This window comes from Vanacampus margaritifer, chromosome 3, assembly GCF_051991255.1.
Source record: "Vanacampus margaritifer isolate UIUO_Vmar chromosome 3, RoL_Vmar_1.0, whole genome shotgun sequence".
Lineage (NCBI taxonomy): Eukaryota > Metazoa > Chordata > Actinopteri > Syngnathiformes > Syngnathidae > Vanacampus > Vanacampus margaritifer.
The window spans coordinates 7,963,113-7,990,662 of NC_135434.1; the positions used below are offsets into that span (position 1 = coordinate 7,963,113).

The window sequence follows — 27,550 nt, forward strand, 5'->3', positions numbered from 1 at the left end:
TTTGGGGAAAAAAGGCAGAATGCTGAATCACTGTGACCACCACCGTCTTGCAAATCTTCGGAACGAATGGCAAAGGAACAAACAGACAGGAAGTGAGTGAGAAAGACCCGAGAAAATGGGTCGATAACGAGAAACAGACCGTTCCCACGTCACGGAATCTATCTGTCTAGCTAGCTAGCTAGGTAAATAACGACAGTATAAGTTAAGTTCTGTATTGAAAATGTGGAATACTCCCCCCTCCCCTAAAAAAAAGAACACACTCAAAAACTAAACTATAGGCCTATAGCTAACTAGCTAGCTAAATATCTAGCTAGCCATCTACATTATCTAATAATTTGGGCTAACGCATGCACACAATTGGGCCCAAAACATTTAGAGGTTGAGCTGATAATTACAAGTGCACACGATTCAAGTTCATGTTCAGTGTTTGACTTGAACACAAATAAGTAGTCCTGCTTGGTTGAGAAAAGTTGCGTAGCTCAGGCCAAACTGTTTCAAACATCACAGTGAGAGAAGATTGGAGCCAGAACCATACAAAGCTCACTCTGTCTCTTTGCAGCTCTGGGGCGGAAAAGCAGGAAGAAGTTTGTCATTTCGCAAGACGACGAGAAGCCGACAGGTGCACACCGTGAGCACATGACGAAAATATATATTTTTCTAATTTTACGTTAAATGAAAGCCAATCATGGAAGATATTATATGTAACTCAAACACTTAAGCTAAACTGTTAGTTGGCCATACGTGGTGTTACCAAATAGAGTGACGTGCATGAATAAAGTCATCCAGCATGCAATTGATTATCTGTTTAATTCAATGAAGATAATGTAGTGATTGATGTGAGGAAAATATTTACAACAAACGCACCATGACATATACTTCACAATACACATAGTATGCATACATGCAACTTCTTATTATAAGTGGAGAAAAGGTATGACAATTACGGAAGCGTATTGCACTCACTTGAAAAAAAAAAAAACTCCTGTTTTTCTGACAAATTTTTTGGGGGAGCTTTGTTTTTTGGAGTATTTTTTTTTATTTTCTGTTTTTCTGAATATTTTTTTCTGTTTTACTGATTTTTTTATTTTCTGTTTTTCTGAATATTTTTTTCTGTTTTACAGATTTTTTTTATTTTCTGTTTTTCAGAATATTTTTTTCTGTTTTACTGATTTTTTTTATTTTCTGTTTTTCTGAATATTTTTTTCTGTTTTACTGATTTTTTTTTCAGTCCAAAAAAAATATTCTGAAAAACAGGCTGAAAAAAAATATTCAGAAGACCAGGAGGAAAAATCATTCAAAAAAACAGGAATTTTTTTTTCTTCCTAAAAACAGAGCTTGTGTTATTGAGTAATTTTTTTTTGCCCGCTGAACTCCAAGCGACTTACCTCCATACCACATACCTCCAAATGCAATAAGATGGTCATGTTTACTAAGTTGTTTTTTTGCAGTGTGGAGCCATTTTTTTGAGTGCCGCGAATAGCGCGCTAATTAGCATTAGCGAGTAAAACTGGAGTAGATCATTACAATTCCTTTCATATCTATAGATTGAAGTACAAATCATTGTCAATCAAATCATTTTGAATCAAAAATCATCGAATCGCAGACCCAAAAATCGGAATCGAATCGAATCGTGAGACATTCAAAGATTCCCACCCCTAAATTTTAGTACATATATTTGCAGGCTGCTAAAAAAAAAAAAAGGACCTTAAAGCATACGGCATATATTTCACTTGAATAAATGAGGAGGGGAGAGCGAGTGAAACCTCAGCCCAGCGTGACAAATAAGCTGCAACAAAGCAGGAGGGGTTGCCTGGTGATGACACTTTATTTTCTGGGTGTAGCCAGCGGAAGATGTTGCTCTCTCGTCGGTCTCACCCACAGCCAAGGCCGCTGGGTTCAACAAGGCGACGTCCAACTGTTTCAAAATGACTTCCATGCTGCTCGTATCGTCACAAACGTGTTCTCCAAGTCATGAGCGGCAACGCCATCCATTCCCAGGAGAGCTCAAGGGGAGCGCTCGGTTCTTCAGTTGACACATCTGAGCACGTGCTTCGCGGCACCACCGATGTCCACACGCAGGCCGGCGCTCAATTACGGTAAAACAATCCAGATGTGAAATTTTACAGTAAAGAAAAGGATCAAATTTGAGAACCCCGCTGAGGACGAAGCGTGGGGGAGCTGAGCAGCCAAAAGAAGCTTGCAGCATTGCATCACCGGGAGCGGGTTTGTCCAAATGGTCTTGGTTCATGTCCATGTTGATTCCCACGAGTCATCTCGCTGAGGAACCAGCAACAGAGCAAAGAAATTGAATCATTTATATTAATTTGATATTCTATTTGGAACACAGTCAAAGACAGTATTGCACCCTACATGTCCATGCATGTTATTTACTGTAATAACTACAAGAGTAACCTATTTTTCACACCACTTGCTAAGTGAAGTCAGTACCTACGGAAGATGATTAGAGCCAGTGAAGAGAAAGGAAACGGGTTGGCAGGATCCTCACTTTATTCTCAGAATTCTGACTTTAAAGTGAGAATTCTGACTTTAATCACAGAATCCCGACTTTAAAATCAGAATTCTGACTTTAATCTCAGAATTCTGACTTTATAGTGAGAATTCTGACTTTAATTGCAGAATTCTGACTTCAATTGCAGAATTCTCACATTATCACTTTAAATTGAATTTAAATTGTGAGATTATAGTCAGAAATCTGACTTTGAAGTCAGAATTCTGACTTTAATCTCACAATTCTCACATAATCACTTTAATCTCAGTATTTTGATTTTAATCCCCGAATTCTGACTTTAATGTCAGACTTTAAAGTCTGACTTTAAAGTCAGAATTCTGACTTTAATCTCAGAATTCTGACTTCAATGTCAGAATTGTCACGTTATCCCTTTAATCTGAGAATTCTGACTTTAAACTCAGAATTCTGACTTTAATTTCAGAATTCTCACATTATCACTTTAATCTCCGAACTCTGACTTTAAAGTAAGAATTTTCACTTCAATCTCAGACTTCTGACTTTAATCTCATAATTCAGATTTTAAATTGAGAATTCTCACTTTAAGATCAGAATTCTGACTTTGTGGCGTAGAGCTATGAATTGTGGGGTTAAATCAGAAAGTCAGAATTCTGAGAATAAAGTCAGAATCCTGCCAACTTTTTTTTTCCTCTTCACTGGCCCTAATCCTCTTCCGTAAATACCATATGTGTCATGTTATGATTAAAAATGCTGACACGTGCATTTATGTATTCTCTTTCTGCTTGTCAGATGCATTTGCTGTAATAGCGCCTTTAACTACAAACATGCAAACAGGCAAAATTAATTTAAAAGTACTGTACTTTTGTTTTCATTCCATTTTAGAAGTTCCCGGGCTCTGGTCGTCAAGTGTTTCCGTCGGTTTCCATCGTGCTCGAACGTTCACATCAAGAGACATGGTGTGGTCTAACGAGAAACCCTGGCTGACCTGATTATGTCCTGCATGCAGAAACACATAATTACAGCCACTTTCATTAATCGCTAACAAATGGGTAACGTTCAGTAGAGGCTCCAAAAAACTAACGTTTCTAAGCAGGTTTACATCATTTTTTGGTTTGTTAGAAGATATTGACTCATTTTGCACAACTCCACTCGTTAAGTGACCTTTTAATCTCAAATAAATATATGACATTCAAAAAAAAAAGCCGTAAAGTAGGATGTAATCATATCGATTAGAGATAGACCGATATGGTGTTTCCACGGCCGATACGGTACCGATTATTAGTAGTCAAGGACGCTGATAACCGATATTTGGAGCCGATATTCATTTTCTAAAAAGGAAAATATTGATATCAAAATTTGAAAAAAAATACAAACTCTAGCTCTTACATTTTTTTTACATTTTTAAGAATATGTTTATTGAACAACTTTCAGGGTTTGTTAAATATTGGAGTAAAAAAAAAAATCTAACAAAAAGTTCAGTTCAGTTCAGTCCCAGGGGCAATAGTAGCAAGTTTTCAAAAGTTAATAAAAACATAAGTAAATAGCTCTATTTCTTTCTACAGTAAATGAAGTTTTCCTTACAGTACAGTATTAAAATTGTACTTATCTTAGTTTTAATTTCAAACAAAAACAGAAGGTGCAGAGCCAGCAGCACATCTGAAAATTTTAATAATTAGTGCCCTGAAGGTTTATTTTTTATTTTTAAATTGATCTATTATTGAGCATATGATTCTTCCAAATGGCCAATATTCATCAAAATGCTGAATAATAGTAATAATTAGTCTATCCTTAATATCTATACAGGCAGAAGACACAAACCCACTTGTTTGCCGTTTAATACTGTTGCTAGCCTATTCGAATTTAGATCAGATCAACAGATTTAGTGATAAAGAAAAAAACAAACAGTTTGCAGCGTATTTTCGCCAATTGATATTGTATAGGACTAAAAACAATCACTACTGCCGTGAAACCACCCCCCCCCCCCTCTCTCTCTCCTATACTGCACCTCCCTACCATTATCTTACTTCCATCTTTGTCTCTTTTATCTGGAGGCAACTCACTGCAAGTGATTTGTTTCCTATGTCACCATTATCAGATGCTAATCCCAGAGGCTGCGTTTATTCTTTTGTTTCCAATTCGGCTCCGTCATTAGTTTTTGTGCGCGCGTGTGTTTGTTTATCAGGGCTCGCGAATATGAAAACAAAGCCTGAGGTAACAAAGGCCAATCAAGGGGTGAATGTAAAAAGTATGTAAAATTGGGAAAGATTTTTAAATGAAAATTCCGCACTTGTTTACATGACAAAGTAAAAAAAAAAAATAATATATATATATATATATATTTTAAACGACTACTAAAAAATTTAATGATCATTTAAAATAATCCAAGTTACGGAAGCGTATTGCATTCACTTGGAAAAAGAAACAACTTTTTCTGACAATTTTTTTTGAGGAGCTTCGTTTTTTTTTTGTTGATGTTTTTTAATTTTCTGTTTTTCTGAATATTTTTTCCGTTTTACTGAATATTTTGTTCTGTCAAAAAAATATTCCAAAAAACAGGGTAAAAAAAATATTCAGAAAAACAGGGATTTTTTTTTAACAGAAAAAAAATATTAAAAAAAAAACTGAAACATTTAAAATAAAAAAAAAACAACTGTTCTGTTTTTCGGATTATTATTTTTTTTTTTACCTCTGAACACCAAGTGACTTGTTGCAGACTCGCTAATAGCGGAAGCGGACACTTTGACGCATACCTCCATATGCAATAAGATGGTCATGTTTATTTACTGGCTCTCAATAAAGAAATGAATGTGTATACTGTATTTGCGGTTTGTTCTCTAATTTCAGAGGGAAAAAAAAAATCAGAATTTTTTTCTTCAGAAAAACAGAAAAATCATTATTTTATAAAACAGGGGAAAATTACTCAAAAAACAGAAAAAAAATATTCAAAAAAACTGAGAAAATATTTTTTTTTAAACAAAAAAAGCTCCCCCAAAAAATTAGTCAGAAAAACAGGACTTTTTTTTCCCAAGTGAATGCAATACGCTTCCATACCAAGTGTCCTACATATAAAGTAATTTTAATTGTGATATAATAATGACGAACAATGCATTCAGCATCCAATAAAATAATGCAACTACAATGAATGCATGACTTGTTTCCACCACAGAGTTTGTTGGCCAAGAAAAAAAAAAAAAAAAACGCCCAGAAAGTGTTGCAAAACTGTACTCGGAAAAACACACCCATATACGCACAATCTTGACAACATCTGCGTAATGACGCGGAATAGTAGGAAAAGTTCATTGATACATGAGTGGTGAGTAATTTTCAATGACATGTTTTAAGTGAACAGTAGATTTATTGACTTGGCAGTCGGGTAGAGGTGTGGCGGGTGTATCGTCTTGTGTCATGAGATAGGATGAAAGCGATGGGACGGCGTTCCCTGCAGACGCCATTGGTTCATTGCGGGGGTTTGACATCATGGCTGCCGTGTGACGCAGGAAGTAGGAGACCACCTCACAGCTGCCCGGGTTGGAGCAATCACGGCCGACTTTGGAGTTTGACTCATGGACGTGCGGTGTTTCCCAGAAATCTGTGCTTGTATTGTGCTTTTAGGTTGATATTTTTCAACTGTGAACTTTATTGGCTGAACTGGAAGAGAGCCAAAAGTCCCGTTTCACTCAAAGACAAATTGAATTGTTGTCAACTTCACTTAGTTAGTCCAAGTTAGTCCAAAATGAATGTATTAAGTTTAATTAATTATGAGATCATTAAACTTAATACTTGGATTGGAGTTACTTTGCACTCTAAAAAGAGTTGGGTAAAAAATAACCCATCTATGGGTCAAAAATGGACAGATCCTCTTCTTGGGTCTATTTGACCCAACTTTGAGTCAAGAAATGGGTCGTTTAGTGGAAAACAACTTTTGAATATTGGTCAGATCCTTTACTTGGGTACAAAATTGGGTCATTTTGTATAAAACATCCCAAAAAGTTGGGCCCGTAATGTGAAAATGTTCTGATCCAAAATTGCGTTACTTTTGATCCAACTGTTTTTAGAGTGTGTATTAACTTAATTCACATGAACATATTAAGTTAAATTAACTTATAATTAATTAAACTTAATATATTAACTTTGGACTAACTTAAATTAATCGTGTTTTACGACTTGAAGCAATTTTTTTTAAGTTGGTCAACAATTCAATTTGCACTCTAAAAACAGTTGGGTCAAAAGTAACCCAATTATGGATCAAAAATGTACCGATCCACTTTATGGGTCAATTTAACCCAATTTTCTGGGTTGTTTTATACAAAATGCCCCAATTTTTTGACCCAAGTCAAGGATCTGACCAATATTTACGAGTTGTTATACACTAAAAGATCCATTTCTTGACTCAAAGTTGGCTTAAATTGACCCAAGTAGAAGATCGGTCCATTTTTGACCCATATTTGGGTTATTTTTGACCCAACTGTTTTTAGAGTGTGCAATCTTAAATTGGTTCAACAATTCTCTTTTTAGAGTGCAGAATATGGCTCATCAAATGCACATAGCTAAATTGAGTAAATGTGCATAATAGGTTGGTAGATTCTTCCCGTTGACTGACCGTTACATTTATAGCACGGGTCAAGTCTCGCGACACTACACTCTAAAAACAGTTGGGTCAAAACTAACCCAATTATAGATAAAAAATGGACCAATCCACTTTATAGGTCAATTTGACCCAACTTTTGGGTTATTTTATACAAAATAACCCAATTTTTAGACCCAAGTCAAGGATCTGACCCATTTTTAGGAGTTGTTTTACACTAAAAGACCTATTTCTTGACTTAAAGTTGGGTCAAAAAGACCCAAGTAGAAGATCAGTCCATTTTTGACCCATCGTTGGGTTATTTTTGACCCAACTGTTTTTACAGTGTACACAGTAGTGGAAGTGTGTGGGGGTGTGCCCGGCGAGTTACATCAGTCGCTCTGACTCCAGCTCCACTTGGCCGTTTGCCACGCGGCTAACATCTGCTTCACGCTTATTGTGTGCTCTCATTTTTTGCATTTGTCTGCCTGGCTGCTTGTCTCGTTCAATAAACGCGCATCAGTGAGCGACAGCGTGGCCCTCCTTTCTCAATCTGAAGCTCAAACGCAAGTCAAATTTTGCATTGCAACAAAAAGCAAAAATTGATCGATCAGCGGCTCTCGTTTTTACTATTCAATTCTGGTTTAAATTGGACTGTATAGTCATTTTCTTGTGATATAACACAAACCTGTGATGAGGACGGTTGGTTCCAGTGATGGATGGCTGTCCTGAATTGTCTCCTCTCTTCTGTCTGGGCTGTTATCTTCACCTGAAGAGGTGTGGTTTTCTCTTAAAAGACAAAAAGCAAAAGTGGTTTCTGTATTATGTAGGAATGAATGTATACGGATGATACCTGGGCAGGCAGACTAAGAGTAAAGTCTTCCTTTTTTTCTCTTTTTTTTCTGGAGAGGTCAGTATTGTTCATTCGGTAATTTTAGCAATCTGACATGTCATGATCATTGCTCTCTCTTTATTTTATTTTTTATTTTATTTTATTATAAGTGTAAAGTCTTCCAATCATTATGCTGCCCTTCAAAACTGGTAGACTGAGAGAAAACTAAAACATTTAAAAAAAATAAAAAAATATATAAAAAAAGCTATTGAGCTGTGGCTCATGCTGATTTGACATGATTGTGGTGCTGGATAAAAAATGGCCCAAGTGGTTCTTGGTGGCTCTGAAGTTTCCATGATAGTCTCCATACATTAGCATTAAAAACTAAATCATTCACCTAAATGGAAAGTACAGTTATACATACTAAAATTTATGACACCGTTACAGATGATCAAAGTACTGTACTTCAATCCACCTGACAAACAACTTCTTTTATCTACTTTACAGGAATGCGATATACAACACACCCTTAATTTGTGGTGGTTATTATATGTTTACAGAAGCACATTCTCAGAAAAAAAATGTTTGGATTGGAAATATATTACACATGGTTACAAGTTAAGGTGGAGTGTTAAAAATGTTTATGGACAAATGCCTTACAAAAAAAAGTTTGCCCACAGTTAAAATCACTTTAACCCAGCAGAAACATACCATATACAGCTAAATATTTTTTGTGACTCCAGTCCTATTTTTTTTTTGGGGGGGGGGGACACATCACATATGTTAATTCACTCCCAGCCATTTTCACTGAAGCAACCCCCTTCGCTCCCGGCTGTTTTACTGGATTTTGACTGATTTTGCAAGGCTCACAGAATATTGTAATATTAAAAACATCGAACCAACCAAAAGAAAGATTAGAGTCTCTTCAATCATCAGGAAAATATATATAAAATAGAAAAATATATTTGTATCTGTTTTCTGTCTTGCAGCAATTAGCCTTAGAATATAGTTAAGTAAAGTTTGATCATTATTCACAAATCTGTATCACAGTAGGGAAAAGAGCTTGTTGATACACGGCCCTGCTTGGTTTCTTATACTCTTCTGCCACCCGCTGGCCGTTTTTTTTTGTAATAACTGCTATTGCTTTAAATGACCTCTTCAGGTCAGAGGCTGCATCATAAATGAATAAAAAAAACGTATGAATGCGTTTTTGGGACCATGGCAATATTTAAAAAAAAAAAAAAAACGTTTTTATACGTTTTTGGGAACAAATGAGTTAAGAATCCGTTTGACGTCATTATCTGCATCTGACCTTTGCTTCTTCTGAACTGGGGCAGTCGGTCGGAGCTCACTAAGAGCATCCTGCAGGCTTCTGATCTTGGCCTTCTTCTCATTGAGCAGCATAACAAATCGGGTGTAAAGGTCCCTTGTCAATGTTTCCTTATCCTGAACGTGATGTTCAAGCCTAGAAACAAAGGAGCCAAGATGTTCACACACATCACATATTCGAACAAAACTTTTGGAGTCATTTGCACAAAAGAATTATGAAGGCTGGCTAAATTATAAACAACTCAACAGAAAACTTGAAAGCCATGCACCAGTTCCCAGAAATCACAAGCCTAGTTTGGCGCTCTGGGTGTAACCTTCACTACTCAGAGGGGCGACGGGTGATGATGTCATAACGGTTGACTGCTGTGCATAAAAACAGCTGGCAGTGAGTACGAAAAAACAACAGCTTGCAAGCAAACGGCTCTAACGGCGAACAAATATTACAGTATTACTATTCTGCTAGACTGTTGACATTTTTGGGAAATCATTTATTACACATTTTGAAGGCCGTTAAAAAAAAAAAAAATCCTCAAACTTACTCTTGAAGTATTTGTGCATGATCCTCTTTCAGTTTACGGTTCTCCTCCAATAGCAGCAAGTTTTCTTTCGCCAGGTTAGCGTTGCGTTTGAGCGACTGGCCGATCATATCCCGGGTCAGCGATACCGGGTGTTGAGCAGGCCGAAGGTTCACAGAGCCCAAGTGCACCTGAAAATGGGAGGAGATAAAAGAGCCTCGGAAAACAGTATTCCAAATTGGAGTTGCAGCGTCAGAATGGAATAAAACATTTTTTGTGTTGTTTATGAACTTTCACAAGACAAATTATGTTTCCGGCTAGCAAATGAGATGCAGCTGGTTATGGCAAGCTGTAACAACACAGTATATATACTTTTTACAATAATAGTTAACTTTATTTATAATTTCATATGTACCTGTGGCTAAAAAGCGAAGTGTGGAGAATCTCTGTTGCTGAAAAACACTAGTGCAGTCCATGATTGGGGATTACCATACTCACAGAAATATTTCAAGCCTAATTTAACATTTAAGTAATTTTTTTTTACATGCCAAATTCCCTTCCTTTTTTTATTTATTTTTTTACATAATTTTAACACAAACCTAACACATAAACCTTATAAATATTCATTAGTCTAATCAAGCCTATTTATCTGAAATGCATAATCCTCAGGTTTATGTATTTAGTTTTAATAAAGTATAATTACTCTAAATTAAAAAATAATGAGAGTATTTAAAATATATAAAGTGTATTGTTTAAATTGCATAATAATCAGGTTAACTATACACGATAAATAATATATCATTGCTGCTATGTAAAAAACACTTATATCCATTTTTTTTTTTTTTTACATTTCTGTTTTTGGGATGAAACTGAATGCAGACATCTCAAAAATGTAAAAAGAAAGAAAGTAATTATACTTTATTAAAGCAACACTAAGGAACTTTCAGGTTACGTTGATTATGGCAGCGACATATGGGCAAAAGCGGTAATGTTATACCTGAAGGAAGATCACATTTCCCATGAGGACAAGCACATTGCGTCATTTTTGTTTTTGTTTTGTTTTTTTTTTGGCTCAAATTGACTTCCATCTTTGTAACGAATGGGTAAAGGGAGAAGTGACGTATGCCATAAAGCAGTCAGCACATTTGTAGTTTTTTGTGTTTTTTGTTCAAAGTTGCTTAATACCAGTAAAAATGATACAGACCCCCTCAAGCCATGGCAAAGGTACCATTCAACTGGTTTTAAATTTATATTTCATCTGTAGAGTTATAAAAAATATTTTATTAAGGTTGAAAAGTTCCTTAGTGCTACTTTAATACAAAATACATAAACCTGAGGATTATGCATTTCAAATAAGTAGGCTTTTTTAGACAAATGATTAGGTATCATATAAGATTTATTTGTGTTAAAATTATCTTAAAAAAAATAAAAAATAAAAAAATAAAAAGTAAATGGAAATTTGTTATGCAAAAAAAACCCAAATATTTTTATTTTATTTTTTAAATATTTCTGTGAGTGCAAATATCCACACTCTCCTTTCTTCTCCTCTGTTTGTATTAGAATATACTGTTTGTATTAGAATATACCAACAGGGGCCACGGCAATCCTCTTTTTAATTGCCAATCACCCTGTGTTGTTAGTGGCTCGATAAAAGTGGTATCTTAAAATGTTGTTTCCTGATAAGAACACCGAGGGTTGCCGTTTTTCTTGTTGCAGCAAGTTGGACTCGCGTCGCTCGGCGTACGGCGGGCATTCCTCTGCAATGAGGGAAGATCTAACGCTGAACCATTTTATACTACAAGTAAAACCTTCAATAGACTGCAAGGCAAGAAGGATACTTTCAAATGTAACTCTGCCAGTTGAAGGTGCGTTTTCTTGGCTAACGTAGGAGAAATCATCAAAACAGAGCATAGCTGTCATGGCGGGAAAAATAAATAAACAACTCTCATCTCCACTAGCTTCCCAAATCTGCATTTTGGTTTCAGCAAACATTTGCACTTGTGTGCCATCCCATGATGATCTGCAGTATGAAGGTGCAACAAACCATTACATCAGGTTTTCTCTGAAGTGCCAGACTTCATGTGATGATGAGGTGTTTTCGTCCGTCTGGGAGAAATACAGGAGGGATTCATAGCCAACCAGCTGAACGAGGAGATTTTACTCCCCATTCGCTTCTTGTTCAAAACTGGATGTTTTGAACATTTTCATATTTGGCTTTTTTTCTTTGACTTTTGGCATCAGTGGGGGAGAAAAAGACTTTTTGGCATTGATGGGGAAGAAATTTGAAACATTTTTTAAAAATCGAGCGACAGTCATTTTATTGACTACATTTTCTTGAAATATACGCACAGTACTTGTTCAGCACAGTGAATTGTAATCAGGCTTGGGGAGTAACGGAATACATGTACCGCCGTTAAGTAATCAGATTACAATTTTTTTTTTAACTGTATTCCATTACACTTACAGAAAATGTACGCACGCCTGCACAAGTGGGACCGTTGCTACATGTCAGGGAGGTGGGAAGGAACGAACTGACTCAAAAGTACGGCTCCACGCTGAAAAAAAACTACTTTTATTGGAATAACTTGATTGTGGCTTTTTCCTTCTGCTCTCTAATGTGGCTACAACTTAACAGTGTATCAGACCGTGTGGAACCACACTGCCCCTCTGTGGCCAAACCGGGTACAACATGAACAGCGCTCCCAACAAAGGCACACAAAAAAAAGGGAAGACAGTATAAAATAATTTAAATAAAATCAATTTTGGGACATTAAAAATCGATTCTGAATCGTACTAAATGAGAATCGCGATTCTTATGAGAATTGATTTTTCGGCACACCCTTACTAAATATGGCATTCTAGCAGAGGTGGATAATCAAGGTCCAGAGAGTAAAAACACAGGAGAGCACCTGGGGCTAAAGCCAAACTGTGGCAGGGTTTTTACTTTCTGGACCTGGATTTGCCACCTCTGCATTCTGATTAATATTTTGTTAGTGGAATATAATTGAGTTATGCAGCAAAATCCAGCAAATTTTTTCCATCTCAGGGGGCGGCCATTTTGCCACTTGCTGTCGACTGAAGATGACATCAATGTTGCTCAGGTCTCAGGCAACAACCAATCACAGTGCAGCTTCAGAAAACAAGCAGGGTCTGATTGGTTGTTGCCTGAGCCCTGAGAACATTGATGTCATCTTCAGTCGACAGCAAGTGGCAAAATGGCCGCCCCCGGATTTTGCTTCATAACTCATATTCCAAAAATAAAAAATTCATCAGAATGTCATGTTTAGACATGGCTAGCCTGAACGGAACGGAACAAGGGGATCAGCAATTTTTATAAATCCATCCATCCATTTCCCCAACCGCTTATTCCTCACAATGAAGTAACTAAAGAAATAAATTTTAAAAAGTATTGTCAGTGGAAATAGCACATGGGGAGACCACCCGAGATCTAAGAAGAAGGATGCTCAGGGAAACTCATAAAAGTCAAAGCAACATAAGAATGTCACATTGATCCAGTGCAGACTGTCCAGGGGAAATCCGTGTGACGCCGACTTGTGACTCAGAGTTTGTGCAAGATGTTCCACTAATAACACAAAACTAAGACTCTTTGATTGGTGGAAGCCCACTCGGACGAATGGCTGATTTAAGACCCCAAGGCTACACTCGTGTCTCAGTCTGCATACACTAAACGCTATACACGACCGCAAGCCAACTAACTATCCATCTCAAAGAATTGCAACTATAATTTACGAGCTGTTTCGAACCCTTTCATTGCCGCTGTGATCTTCCATGCTGTGAACCTGCTGCTGTCTGTCATCTGATCGTAAAGTAAATCATTTTGGCGATAAATCAGCAACAGTACGTGAAAGGGGATCGTGTCAAGTCGTTTACGAAGTAGCAGTGTGATTTCCTGAGAAATGAGTTGGATTTGGTCAAAAATCTGAAATCTTTTAGATGACGGCCTCACGACTCTGGCTGGAAGTGTTCGGTTTAGGTGAACAGTATGGGATTTTTTTAATAGATTTTAGGTGAACTAATGAATACACACACACTCGCACGCACACGCACTCACCCTCATACAAAAAAAAAAAAAAAAAGAGCAATGATGATGACATGTCAAATCGGTATAATTACCGAATGAACAATACTGAGCTCTCCAGGAGAAAATAATAATAATAATAATAATAATCTTTTAGATTTCTATCTATTCTATACGTGTGATTGGGTTAACGTGGGGATTCTGGACAGACAAGTGAAAACCGCATCACTAACGGTTGATCTCACTTTCCGTACATTCATTCACCTTAAAAGAGGAAGCATGCTCTAAACAAGAGTTCTATTTCAAAGCGCAACCGAGCCTCGTGCTTGAGGAAGATGGAATGTGTTTGTTATCGATTGCAGGTCTTTGTGAAAAGAAGAAAGGGATCCTAGAATACTCCATTTATTTTCTTGAGCGTCTGCTTCTCCCCGGAGACAAAAGAGATAAAGTGAAAGGTCAGCCTGGCTCTGCTAAGGTGTGGGAGGTCTAACGGAGGTTTAAAGGTCCACGACCTACTGACACTTATTTATGTACTCTAGTCCACAACTCAAATAATGCGAGATTCTCTAGAACTGACATGACTTTTTAAATCAATACAACATAACATAAAATGACACCTTCCTATACATCTGATAATCAGAGGTGTTTTGTTTTTTTTATCAATAAAAAAAATTATTTCTTTTGACTTGTAAACACGCACATATTCAGATAACACACATTAAGTAGCCTACATTTCAGTAAATATGTTGATTGTGTAATTTTGACCCATTCAATGTATCCAAATATTACCATGACTCATCAGTATGATGCAACACTGAACTACAACTACAATAAAGAATTCATCATTAAATTAATATGCCTTGACTGTGTAAATCGAGTTTTGTCATTTTAGGCAAAAGTTACAACTACATTTCTTATATTTGATCTCGTGCTGCCAAAGTTAAAGCTTGAACTCATTAATTAATCACAAAAAATAATTGGGGTCCATTTTTTTTTTTACATTTTAAATTATACAAGTAATTAACTGATTAGAAAAAGAGGAGGATAAGCGTGTGCAGTGAATAAAAAAATATTAAGACGTCCTCATAACACATAGCAGGTGCTCTTTAAAATTTTAATTAATTTAATTAAATTTTTAATTAAGCGATTAATCATGAATAATTAAAATTCTAAAATTAGATTAATCTGATTTTTTTATTTTTTATTAATCGTTTGACAGCTCTAATTTTGACCCATTCAATGTATGGAAATATTAACTCATTCACTGCTATTGACAGCTATAGACGTCAAAAATTCATTTTAGCTATTTTTATTAGTTTAACTTTTTTTCTCTCCATTTTTGTTTACAAGAGTATGAAAGCCTGGATTATTATTTTTTGTACATTTAGAACAGATTCTAAACATTAGTTTAACATTTTTTTCCACTTGTGTTACAGGAGCATAACAACCTAGAATTTTTTTTATTGAAAGATTTTGAACAGATAGAAAATTTGTGATTAATCGAGAGTTAACTAGTGAAGTCATGCGATTAATTACGATTACAAATTTTAATCGCCTGATGCCCCTAATTTTTAATTACCTTTTCTTTAAAAAAATATATATTTTTTTAATTTTTAATAATGATTTTTTTTTTAAAGAAAAAAATGTCAAAAATTTGGGGCGTCGGCCGATTACAATTTTTAAACGTAATTAATCGCATGACTTCAATAGTTAACTCAAACTAAATTAATCACAAATTTTATATATGTTCTAATACAAAAAAAATCTAGGTTTTTATACTTGTGTTAACAAAAGTGAGAAAAAATGTTAAACTAGAAATAGTTCAAATGAATTTTTGACGTCTATAGCCGTCAATGGCAGTGAATTTAACATGACTCGACATCGTCTTACAGCGCTGAACTACAACTACAATAAAAACTCATTGTTTAAATAAATATGCTTTGACACTTGACAAAAAGCAAAAGTTTGATGGCCAGAGCTTTTATGTTAAATTGAGCAGGATATCTGAAAGTATAAATCTAGGTTCGTGGCTTCAAATTACGATGTGTGGTCTGATGTTTGTTTTTGTGTGTCTCCTGGACAGCTAAAGCAGAGCATGAGGTCAAACGAAAGCAGAAGGGTCGGGCGTATGGTGCAAATGAGCTTTGCTTGTCATATCAGCTAATACACGGACTTAACACCACATTCCGCGTGGGTCAGAGTTGAAATGGAGCTAACACAAATACGTATATGACATCAACGGAGAGAAAATTGGAAATACTATTTATAATGCAGCGGGGTTGCAAGCACACAAAATACTGTACATAATACATCATGGTGTCCACCATTTTGTAGCGGTCTTCAGAAACATGATTATTGGTGTCAAATGTCAAATTTGGATCCCAAACGGTATCTAAGGGTTAAGCATCATCTCCAGGGAAGTGAGTGTGATAACCCTGAGTGGCGTGATGACAGAATAAAGTATTAGAAAGTCAGCAAGCGTGCTCAGGACAGGAAGAGTGGCAGGGGTTCGACGGCTGCCCTCTTTGGTGGAGGTTTTCATGCATGCCAGATCCACCACACCAGCATCTATCGAAACTCAATCTGCTTCTTCCTCTGGTCGTTGAATCGGTGGAGGCTGATGTCTGTGGATCTCACTCTGCTTCATCTATTCTTTTTTCCTTTCCTCAGTTTCTCCTTTGGTCTCTTGAGGTCTCCCTAATTTGTTGGAATTTAGATGTTTCTGGGGTTGGTGAAAGACTCTGGTTGGTAACCCGGTGGGTAGTAGGTAGGTAATGTCTGGTCGGTGCTGGATTTCACTTACTTCCTTTCTTTTCTTTGATCCTTCCTCGGGTCTCCTGACAACCTCACAACTTTAGCTGGATTCTCAAGTATTCGGTTTAGGTGAACGGTATGGGATTTTTTAATAGGTTTTAGGTGAACTAATGAATACACACACATACGAAATAAAAATATGTAAAAAATAAAAAAATAAAAAAAATAAAAAAGAGAGCAATGATGATGACATGTCAAATCGGTAAAATTACCGAATGAACAATACTGAGCTCTCCAGAAAAAAAAAAAAAAAAAGGACCGGAAGAGTGGGCATGGAGCAGACATCAGCGCCGTCAGGGGCGTGGGGCGATAGATAAAGAGCAGGAAGCAGGGGCGGGAGTCGCCAGCCCATGTCTGATAACAAAGATGTTCCCACCGTCATTGAGGGAGGAAAGTGTCCAATAAAAAACTGGAAAAATCATTTCTGCAATTTTTTTTTAATTGTCTTTTGTCTGTGTTATTTAAATTCCCGAGCGAGGAGGATGTTAGCTTGTGAGCTATCCGGTGGCTAGCGCTAGTGATTTTGAAGCCTCATTTGATATATTATGTGTTTTTTGTAAACGTTCAAATATTGGAGGGTTGTTAAAAAATCATCTTCTCTGTGGTATGTCAAATGAATCCAGCCATTTTCACTGAAGCAACCCCCTTCGCTCCCGGCTGTTTTACTGGATTTTGACTGATTTTGCAAGGCCCACGGAATATTGTGTTCTGTTAATTGCTATAAAAACATAGAACCTACCGAAATAAATATTAGAGTCTCTTCTTTCATCAGGGAAAAAAAAAAGTACATTTGTGTCTGTTTTCGTTTTGCAGCAATTAGCATTAGAATATAGCTAAGTTTCATCATTATTCACAAATCTGTTTGGCAACATGGCCCTGGTTGATCTCTTATGCTCTGCTGCCACCTGCTGGCAGTTTTTTGTAATAACTACCATTGCTTGAAGCGACCTCTTCGGGTCAGAGGCTGCATCAAAGCCTTCTGTATGCTCTAGCATTTAAAAAAACAAAAATGTATAAATACATTTTTGGGAGTACAAAGTACATGAAAAAGTCACCCGCAAATGGAACTTTCCTAGAAACAGTCTGGAATGGTCAAGGTCTTTGTTGACGTATTCACTTAATGACAGATTGGTACTTAAACATGCATCGAGGAGGAGATAATAATCGACTCGACACCTGCTTAGTAGCTGTTTAACCACAAACACCTCAATTACATTCATCATTACCAATTCTGGGGTCATATTCATAAAATATTCATGTCAGGTTAAGTTCAACACCTGTTTTGTCCCAACCCACCTTTTCTTCTTTTTCCGAAAGGAAACCTGTCGAATATTTGACTATTTGTGCACCCTCAAATTATCTGGCTGGGAAAATATGCTCCACTTTTTAACCTTTCATGTTGGAAAAGGCAGTGAAAGAGATTTGAAAAGAAGCAGGTGTTAAACAAGATGCAAAAAAAATTAATAAAAAAAACACACAGAATGCACACACTGGTCTGATTGTGCCACTTAATACCAAGATGGAAAGACAGGAAAAAAATGTGTCAAGCCTCAATACGCTATTATTTCATTTCATCAGATTACACCTAAATAATACTGTACGATAATAACTGATTTTTCCAACTGCCATTCATCTGTTCCACACACCCTCAAAATCACTTTTTGCTATTTTTCATCAAATAAAAACAGCACTGTATTGTAAAGTATGAATACAAAACAGAGAAAAACTGAATTTAAATAATTAAAATGGGTTATCTATCTTAAGCAAAGGTTCAATTCCCAAAACTTCCGCTACTACATAGCACAATAGCCACTTTCTTTAGACCCATTATACCAAAAGCTATTTCGAAAACCGATTTCACCCATCCATCCATTTTCTTAACCGATTTTCCTCACGACTTGAATCGGAAAATTTGTCTTGATTTAAGTCGAATTGTTATTTTTTAAAAAATGCGCATACACACTCAAAGAGAAAGCTAGAAGGCGTTCCAAGGGAACAAGCTTTAATCAACTCGTGTATAACAGAGGTAAATTAGGACGTCCTGTCCATAAATCGTGGTTTTATGGTCCCTTGACAGTGTTCCTAAGCCTCCGGCTTTCGCCTTCTGGCCCCTTCTGCCCAGACAGACATCTTAAGATCCAAGGTGACCCGCATCCTGAGGGCAAAAGCACTCAAGCCTCACTCAGCACACTTCTCATTCGCTACGGGTGTTCATTTCCTCAACCAAAACGAAACAAAAATAATTTCGTCAACACACATTTTTCAAACTAGACTAGACTAGACTAAGTCTGTATGCAATTTTGTCGACTAATGAAGACGAGACGAAAATGTACTTTGCGTCATAAAAACTGGACTAAAATCGATGGATATTTTAGTTCATGAACAAAAAAGAGACAAAAGCTATTGATTAATTTTGTCAAATCTTGTCTCTGCTAATCTGTCACTGTGATACTGTCATGTGACACAACCCCTTTCAAATCTGCAGCTAGCAAATGCAACATGCATAATAAACACATGGGAGTTGAATTCACGGTGAAAGGTAAAAAATAAAATAAAAATAAAAAGAGAGTAAATTATAGTTTTAATTACGTAACATTAATCCAACGGCTATAACGTTCCAACAATAATCTTTACCCAACCGCTAACTAATGCTGGCTAATTTACTAGCTCATAGCATGGAGCTAGCAAATGCAACATGCATAATAAGCACATGGGAATTGAATTCACGGTGAAAGGTAAAAAAATAAAATAAAATAAAAAGAGAGTCAATTATAGTTATAATTACGTAACATTAATCCAATGGCAAACAATAATCTTTAGCCAACTGCTAACTAATGCTGGCTAACTTACTAGCTCATAGCATGGAGCCATAGTAGCTACTTGTTGTTATACTGTAATTGTGTGTCAAGTTGTTTTTTTTATTTTAAAAAAAAATATGAGAGAAAATTTGATGTGAAATGGTTTTAGATCCGAAATGTTCAACATAATCTGCTGAGGGGAAAATGATTGCCAGTTGACAGTTTTTGTTGACTAAAACTATATGAATAAAATTATATTTCCTTGGGCTAAAATAAAGACTAAAATGCTAGATTTATAGTCGACTCAAACTGGACTAAATAAAAACAGGTTGACTAAATGTGATCAAAACTAACAAGCGTGATTGAGAAACTGAATTTAAAAATGGCGGATAAAATAAACACTATTTGGTACCAACGGAGCTAGTGTATGTTTGATGTGAGGTACCTTTTACAAACTATCTGCACCGTGCTATCGAACCATAGCTGAAACCTTTCTTGCCAAAACGTTTACAAGCTGTTCCCATTACAAGCACAATCTCCTGGCAACAAACACAATGATTTCTATCATGTGCCTTTTTGTCCAAGGCCACCTGGAGGGAAAAGGGCTTTTCTATTTCTGCAATAACCTCGACTATAAAGCTTATCTTCTTAACAGCCCCCCCTGTAAAAAGACTTCCTTTCTATTTGGGGCTATGCCATTGCATGTATTTCTCCCTGGGGAAGAATGCTGGTTTGAGTTGGGGGGGGGGGGGGGGGGGCACAGGATGTTGAGGAATTTAAGGGCAAAGTAATGAACCACCAATGACAGCTTTCTAAACATGGGCTTTTGTTTACGTCAAGCACTTATGAGGGTTGTTAGTAACCCATCTTTTATTTTAAGTGTGATGTACGTGAGTGTCAACATCAAATAATTTATACACTATTTATATATTTATTGCGACATTTATTTTTATATTTATTAAATTTTTTTGAATCTCATTTCATTTTTATTTAATTTTTTCATTTAGAGTATATATATTGCGAAATTACAGCACGCAATTCTCGAATCGGTTCAATATGCGGCCGAATCAATTTTTTAACATTTTTTATAGAAATATTCAATAAAACGTCTTACTTAGGGTTAGGATTCACACATGAAGCATGGAAGAATGTTATATTAATGGAACACTAAGCCGTAATATTTAATTTCAATGCTGTTCAAACATGAAACAGACTGCAACCTGTTTGTTAAATGCAGCGGCTCAGTTATAAGCCTGAATTTTCAGATAAATAAATCTATTTTCATACAAATCTTACAGCGTACATGTACAAGTTTACTGATTTGTATTTTCTAAATTTGAGTTTTAAAAAAATCGTCCCCCCCCCCCAATTTTTTTTTTTTATTGATTCGTATCAGGATTAATCGGTATCGAATCGAATCGTGACCTATGAATCGTGATATGAATCGAATCGCCAGGTACTAGGCAATTCACACCCCTAATATATATATATATATATATATATATATATATATATATATATATATATATATACATACACACAATTTTATTATATTGTTTATACCCGTTTTTATTTTCACTTTTATTCATTTATTTATTTATTTAGCCATTTATTTTAATTTTGGCAGTTTTAGTCCTCTATATTTACGTGTTTATATGACCGATGTAAATTTATTTTAGAATTGACTTTTTTGTTTGTTTTATTCAGAACGACCACCAAAGGGTCCATTTTTTTTTTAAAAACAAAGTGAATAAAACTGTACATATTCAAAATTCTGTCTTACCGGGATGCCGTCAAACATTTTGTGATAAGAGAATTGACAGCGATCCAAAGTGAGCCGAAAAGAATAGACGTCTTTGTCGGTGGCTCTCCTCCCGCCTCGTCCCTCCTGTCCGCCGCCCGTCGTCAGCGCTAGATGAAGATCCTCCACATATCTCTCCATTGGGACCTCCATGTCATTGGCCTCTCTCTTGACCTCGTCGTGTGAAACTGGACAGAAAGAAAGCATTTTTTGGTATTTATCAAGGACCAAATGGATAATAATAATAATAGCAGACCGCAGAGCAAAACAATACAAATTACGGATGTATGTGAACGGCGATTTAAATTTAAAATCGTGCGGGACAATGTCAGGGGCTGTTGCACAGCTGCGCACACGAGGGCCGAGGGTCCCAATTAACAAAAAAAAAAAAAGGAAAATCAAGGAGCGCTTAAGTTTCCAGGTGTACACTCCTGTGCTTATGCCAGGCACACACATTCAACACGGGGTGCACGTACAAAGACGGCTCTTGTGGAGGTTCATCTGCTTTATACACCTGTAAGCTGCAGCACAATTGAAGGAATGATGGAAAACGGCTTCATTTGTGTCCTTCGGGTTCAATATTATTGGACAGGCCTTTGCCAGGTGCGAGTGAACAGTTGGGCCAGTCTGTTGATTTATAGAGCAGGTGATCTATCAATCACTCAAAAACCGACGGGGGTCCCTGGACCCCCTGTAGCTTGTCACTGTTACATACTGATTTTCTTTTTTCTTTTTTTTTTCTCTGGAGAGCTCAGTATTGTTCATTCGGTAATTTTACCGATTTGACATGTCATCATCATTGCTCTTTTTTTTGGTTTTTGTATGTGGGTGAGTATGTGGATGTGCGTGCGTGCGTGCGTGCGTGCGAGTGTGTGTGTATTCATTAGTTCACCTAAAACCCATTAAAAAATCCCATTTTCCATGCACACGTTGCAGGTCAATTATGACAAGATCATTCTCAAAAATACTGTTTCCATCAAATTATGAACTACACATCTTTGTCCGAAAATCCGTCTGAAATTAATAAACAGATGATTAATTCTCAATCAATGTTTTGGAGAAACCCTCCTTTTTCATTGTTTCCATTTTTTTTTCCCAGCAAAGAATTCCAGGCCGTTAATTAGCACACCGACAGGCTTCCAATTCTGTCTCTCTCTGGTGGTCATTGTTATTTTTCGTGTTGCTCGGACGGGCTGCAACTGTGAAGACAAATTTAAATCTGATTCTGAAAAGTGTATTTTTTTTTTTTAAATGTTTTGCTTGCACTACTGATTTTAGGATTTTTTTTAATTTTTTTTTTTTATCAGCGATCATAGATGGTCCCAGTGGACATGACATATTTGCATGTCTAAACCAATAAAACGCATCATTTGGAATGGATGATGTCAACACTTCTGGTTCATGATTAGATCTTGACTAACCAATCACAATTGCAAGTTGATTTGCATGATATGCATGTTAAAAATGTTGCATATAAGCTTGGTCATTTTACAACATGTTACAGCTATATTATTCTGGCATCCACTAGAACAACTAAAAACATGAGATAACCCCCCACCCCCACCCCCTCAAAAAATCAGCACACACAAAAATAAATTTTCCCCAGCAGAAAAAAATGTGTCTGAAGGAGCTAATTAATGCATGAGAATTATTTTTCCACCTTCTTCAATGACTCTTCAAAGTGTGCCACAGTTTCAAAAGGTCCGCCATTATTGCCGTTCTTTCTTCATCAACACAAGCTGGTAAACATAAAATCAACCTTCAAATCAAATTTGTATCCCATGAAAAGATACAACTGCATATTACGAGAAGTTGAGGCTCATACTCTGTGTAGGGAAGAAACGGATGATAAACCAAACAAACAAGACAAAAGAGGAAAACTAAACAATCAACTATAGAAGAAGGAGATGGTGAAGAGGACGAGAATCTGAAATGGAGACATTTTTTTGTCATTGGTCAACTGTTTACATGTACACAAGGAATTTCTCTTTAGTCACAACCTGCCCGGGAAACAAACAAAAAATAATAATATAAATAAAAATAAATAATAAAATAAAAATGAAAAATAAAAATAAAAATGAAAATGAAAAATAATAATATAAATAAAAATAAATAATAAAATAAAAATGAAAATGAAAAATAAAAATGACCAACAGAGGGAGGCAGTGCAGGAAGCCTGGCGGTTCGCTACTATAGCGCCCCGAATTTCTTAGATGGAAAAAAGAAAACATAAGGAAGGAGAGAGGGGAAAACGTCCAATCTGTACGCCTTTGAGCTGAAATCTGCAGTTGTAAAAAGTTGCTTTTCTTTTACCTTCTCCGCGCCACGCAGCGACGCCATCGGAGAGAGCTAGCGTGAATCCGGCACTGATGCCGGCAGCAAAGTCAACTCGCAGGAAATACGGGATCCCTGAATGTGTGGCCACGGTGATCTGTCTGACGGCACCGCTCATGTGTCACCTTCACCTGCAGACGCATAAGGATGTTGTGATGCAATACACGTTTCCGGTATTGGGATGTATCGGTAGCTTCGGTCTGACATTGCAACTTACCTTGTATTCATCTTTTAGTTACATCAGAACGCCTCATTGTTTTCTTTCTCAGATTTGGTCATGAAAGCCCATGTGTGTGTTTTAATGGGGGTCTCATTTGAGTCAGTGAGACCATGTGGAGATAATCATGTTTTGGCAGGCTTTTGTGTTGGGAGTGAGGCCGGCTTGACCACCAGGATGTAATTAATTACATGTGGCAATAAGTGGAATCAAACCCTCGCTATTTTACTCGCCCGTCTTTGAATTATTTAGAACATTCAGATAACGCATATTCTTATATTCATGTCAATGTAAATTAATTAATTTTTTTTCTTTTTCACAGAAGTAGCTCATGATAATGGATTTAGTTTGATTAACAATGTTTTTTTATTTACAGCTTGCACTTAAAAAAGAATTACAAATTTGATGGATGGATGGATGGAACTTCTACTGCCATGTCGGATTATAGGACATGGTTAACTCATTCACTGTCATGAATTCATTAAAAAAATAAATAACAAATAAAAAATATATTTTTATTGTACATTTATAACAGATTAATCGTGAGTTAACTATTTAAGTCATGCAGTTAATTACCATCAAAAATTTAAATCGCCTGGCAAGATTTAAAAAAAGAAAAGAAAAGATTATGAAAAATTAGGGACGTCAGGCTATTAAATTTTTAAATCGTAATTAATCGCATGACTTCATGAGTTAACTCACTATTAATCACAAATTTTATCTGTTCTAAATGTACAATAGAAAAATTATAGGTTTTCATACTCTTGTCAACAAAAGTGGAAAAAAAATGTTAAACTAATAGAAATAGTTTAAATGAATTTTCGACGTTTATACCCGTCAAAGGCAATGAATGAAATTTATTACAAATTTGGCATCAGGCGATTAAAATTTGTAATCCTAATTAATCGCATGACTTCACTAGTTAACTCACAATTAATCACACATTTTATATCTGTTCTAAATGTACAATAAAAAAATCTAGGTTTTCATACTCTTAACAAAAGTGGGGGAAAAAATTTAAACTTATGGAAATGGTTCAAATGAATTTTTGACGTCTATAACCGTCAACAACAGTGAATGAGTTAAGAGTGTCGTGAGGTTTTCAGGAGACCCGAGGAAGGATCAAAGAAAATAAAGGAACGTGAAATGTGAGAATATTTACTGATGAGTTGATTTCCGAGGATTTAAACAATTTTAACAAGGTCTTTAAATGATCAACCCTCTAATCAAAAAATAATTAACGAATCATTCATTTGATAATTATGAGCAAATTGTGATTTGCAAAATTACCTTGAACAGTCTTTAACTGTCCATTTATTGGCAACATTTTTGTTTCCTATGAAATCATTTGAGAACTTTTACTTGATTGCGGATGTCCAGGCTAGAATAGGTGATTAGTGGTTCTCGTGGAAGTGGGAGTGAGTTTGACATCCTCCCTGCTAAAATACAGGGTAAAGAAATTGGAACTGAAGGGAAAAAGAGAAGCTAAATTGGCAGTTGGCCTAGTTGCTAGTTGTCTCTGTTTCCCTTTAGTCACCTTGCAATAACTTAAACGTGTCAGCACCTTTCATTTTTCTTTTTACCGTATATTCTGACAAGCGCACAAACGTACTGAGCTGCGCGAAAGAATGTTACATTACAGCAGCAGATTAAAGTTGAGCCTTTGTGCCTTGAGAAGGGGCGTGGCTACAGGAAGGGACCGAATGAGATGATGAGGGAGATGAAGGGTTCAACTTTAACCTCATAAATGGAGCACGGCTAGTCATTAGTTACTGTAACATCTGGTGTGCGGGGACGATGACCCTTTGGTAATGACAGAAGGACACTCCAATTAAAAAAAAAAAAAAAAAAAAGTTGTCTGTTAGGAATGCCGAGCGAGACAAAAACCCTCAGAGTGAATCCTGAAGTCTATCTGTTCACGTGCTGCATCGGCGCACATGCACAAACACAGAATCACTGGAGTGTTTAAATCATCAACAATAGCACCCCTACAGTTTTGACTCGCGACCTTTGACCCCTTCATCCTGCAACCATTGTCTTGTGTTTTCCTATCGACGTAAAAACAGAATGAAACACAACGCTATGTTCCGGAAGTACTAAACAAACAAGAGATTATTTGTGGGGGAATTTACAAAGAAAGTATCCAGTTTTGAAGAAATCTGTGCTTTACATGAAGAATGGATTACAATCAAAGGACTCTGACAATTAAGGTGTCCTTAATTAACTCATTCACTGCCATTGACGGCTATAAACGTAAAAAATTATATTTCACTATTTCTATTAGTTCACATTTTTTTATGAAAAAAATGATTGTACATTTAGAACAGATCAAATTTGTGATTAATTGTGAGTTAACTCGTAAAGTCATGCGATTAATTACGATAAAAAAAATTAATCGCCTGACGTCCCTAATTTTTAATAATCTTTCCTTTAAAATAAAAATGTAATTTTAATTATTTTTTTAAATTTCTTAATAATCTTTTCTTTAAAAATATATATTTTAATAATTTTATTTTGATTTTTAATAATTTCTTCTTCTTTTTTTATAATTTTAATTGTTTTGTTATTTTCAATAATCTTTTCTTTTTTTTTAAACAAAAGATTATTAAAAATTAGGGGCGTCTGGCGATTAAAATTTTTAGTCATAATTAATCGCATACCTTCTCAAGTTAACTCACGATTAATCACAAATCTTATATCTGTTCTAAATGTGCAATAAAGAATTTTTTCTAGGTTTTTATACGCCTGTTAACAAAAGTGGAAAAACATGTTAAACTAAATGAATTTTTGACGTCTACAGCCGTCAATGGCATTGAATGAGTTAAACAATTCTTTTCACTGAAAATTCTCTTTACAACTGCTAACGCTGTGTATTAAAATGAATATGAAAGTTCATGTTCATTGGGAGTATTGTCACATTCTCATTAAAAAAAAAATCATTTGAATCCCCAAATGACCAATGGACTAAATACGTTTCCATGACCTTTTCAAGGGCCAGGTAGTTGTAGAAAAGATTGTCTAGTAAAAAAATAAAATAAAATAATCTCTCTAAGTACCACTATCAAGCCAACTAAAATAGAGAAGTGAAGTAGACCAACATCTTCATCTAAAATGAGGCAGACAATTTGTTCCTAAAAAGTATACTTAATTCAGAAAAATAAATATTGTAGCCTACTATTTATTCCATTAAAATGTACATTCACGGATAGTCAGAGTAACAAATGCATGTCCCAACACCAAAACAGGCTGGTAGAATAACATCATTTTAACCTCAGACACAAATGATCCTTGTATTGCACTCGTAAATGTACTCTCCACTCCTTATAGATGGAAATAATTCTTGCGAGGTAAATGGCAACCCAAAAGAACTCCTGATCATCCTTTCAGAATTTAAACTGTGTCCATTGATGTTTATTCCTTCTCAGTACATGCAGACACAAAGTTAATAAAAGAAGGCAAGTATTTTGTATGCAGATTTTTTTTTAAATATGATCATTTGACCACGTTAAGGGGAATTAAATTTGCACAAACTCTTTTATTATCTACACTTATTATTGTAAGTTTTGACACTGCAAAACAACCCGGAAATATACGACGCGTGTCGTTTTGATTAGAAATGACATGCGCCGCTGAACAGTGATTTAATAACGTGACAACATATGTTCAAATGTGTGCTTTTTGCTGCACGTAAAAACATACTCAAAAGACTTACAGTTAGGACACTGCGTTGTCCGAACGATGGCTGTATGAAAATGAAAATGACTGTATGCAAGTTATTTCCTGTTCAAGCTGTCACTTTTAACCCTTGTTTCGTCAGCC

The 27,550-nt window shown here is 35.9% G+C and overlaps 1 protein-coding gene across 3 annotated transcripts; it reads right to left on the minus strand.

The window, feature by feature from the left end:
- Positions 1-788: 788 nt before the first annotated feature.
- On the minus strand, positions 789-27,540 carry LOC144049248 (DNA repair protein XRCC4-like). 3 transcript variants are annotated; one of them, XM_077561990.1, is made up of 8 exons: positions 27,444-27,540; positions 23,494-23,645; positions 21,163-21,368; positions 9,753-9,919; positions 9,197-9,349; positions 7,741-7,841; positions 3,349-3,484; positions 789-2,277 (listed from the first exon to the last, which is right to left on the minus strand). In XM_077561990.1, the coding sequence occupies exons 2-7, from the start codon at positions 23,630-23,632 to the stop codon at positions 3,357-3,359; spliced, it is 894 nt and encodes a 297-aa protein (XP_077418116.1). In that variant the 5' UTR covers positions 23,633-23,645; positions 27,444-27,540; the 3' UTR covers positions 789-2,277; positions 3,349-3,356. The 3 variants fall into 3 exon arrangements, with proteins under 3 accessions (XP_077418116.1, XP_077418114.1, XP_077418115.1); XM_077561988.1 differs by lacking the exons at positions 789-2,277; positions 3,349-3,484 and adding an exon at positions 5,156-6,136; XM_077561989.1 differs by lacking the exons at positions 789-2,277; positions 3,349-3,484; positions 27,444-27,540 and adding exons at positions 5,156-6,136; positions 23,732-26,009.
- Between the last annotated feature and the right edge of the window lie 10 nt (positions 27,541-27,550).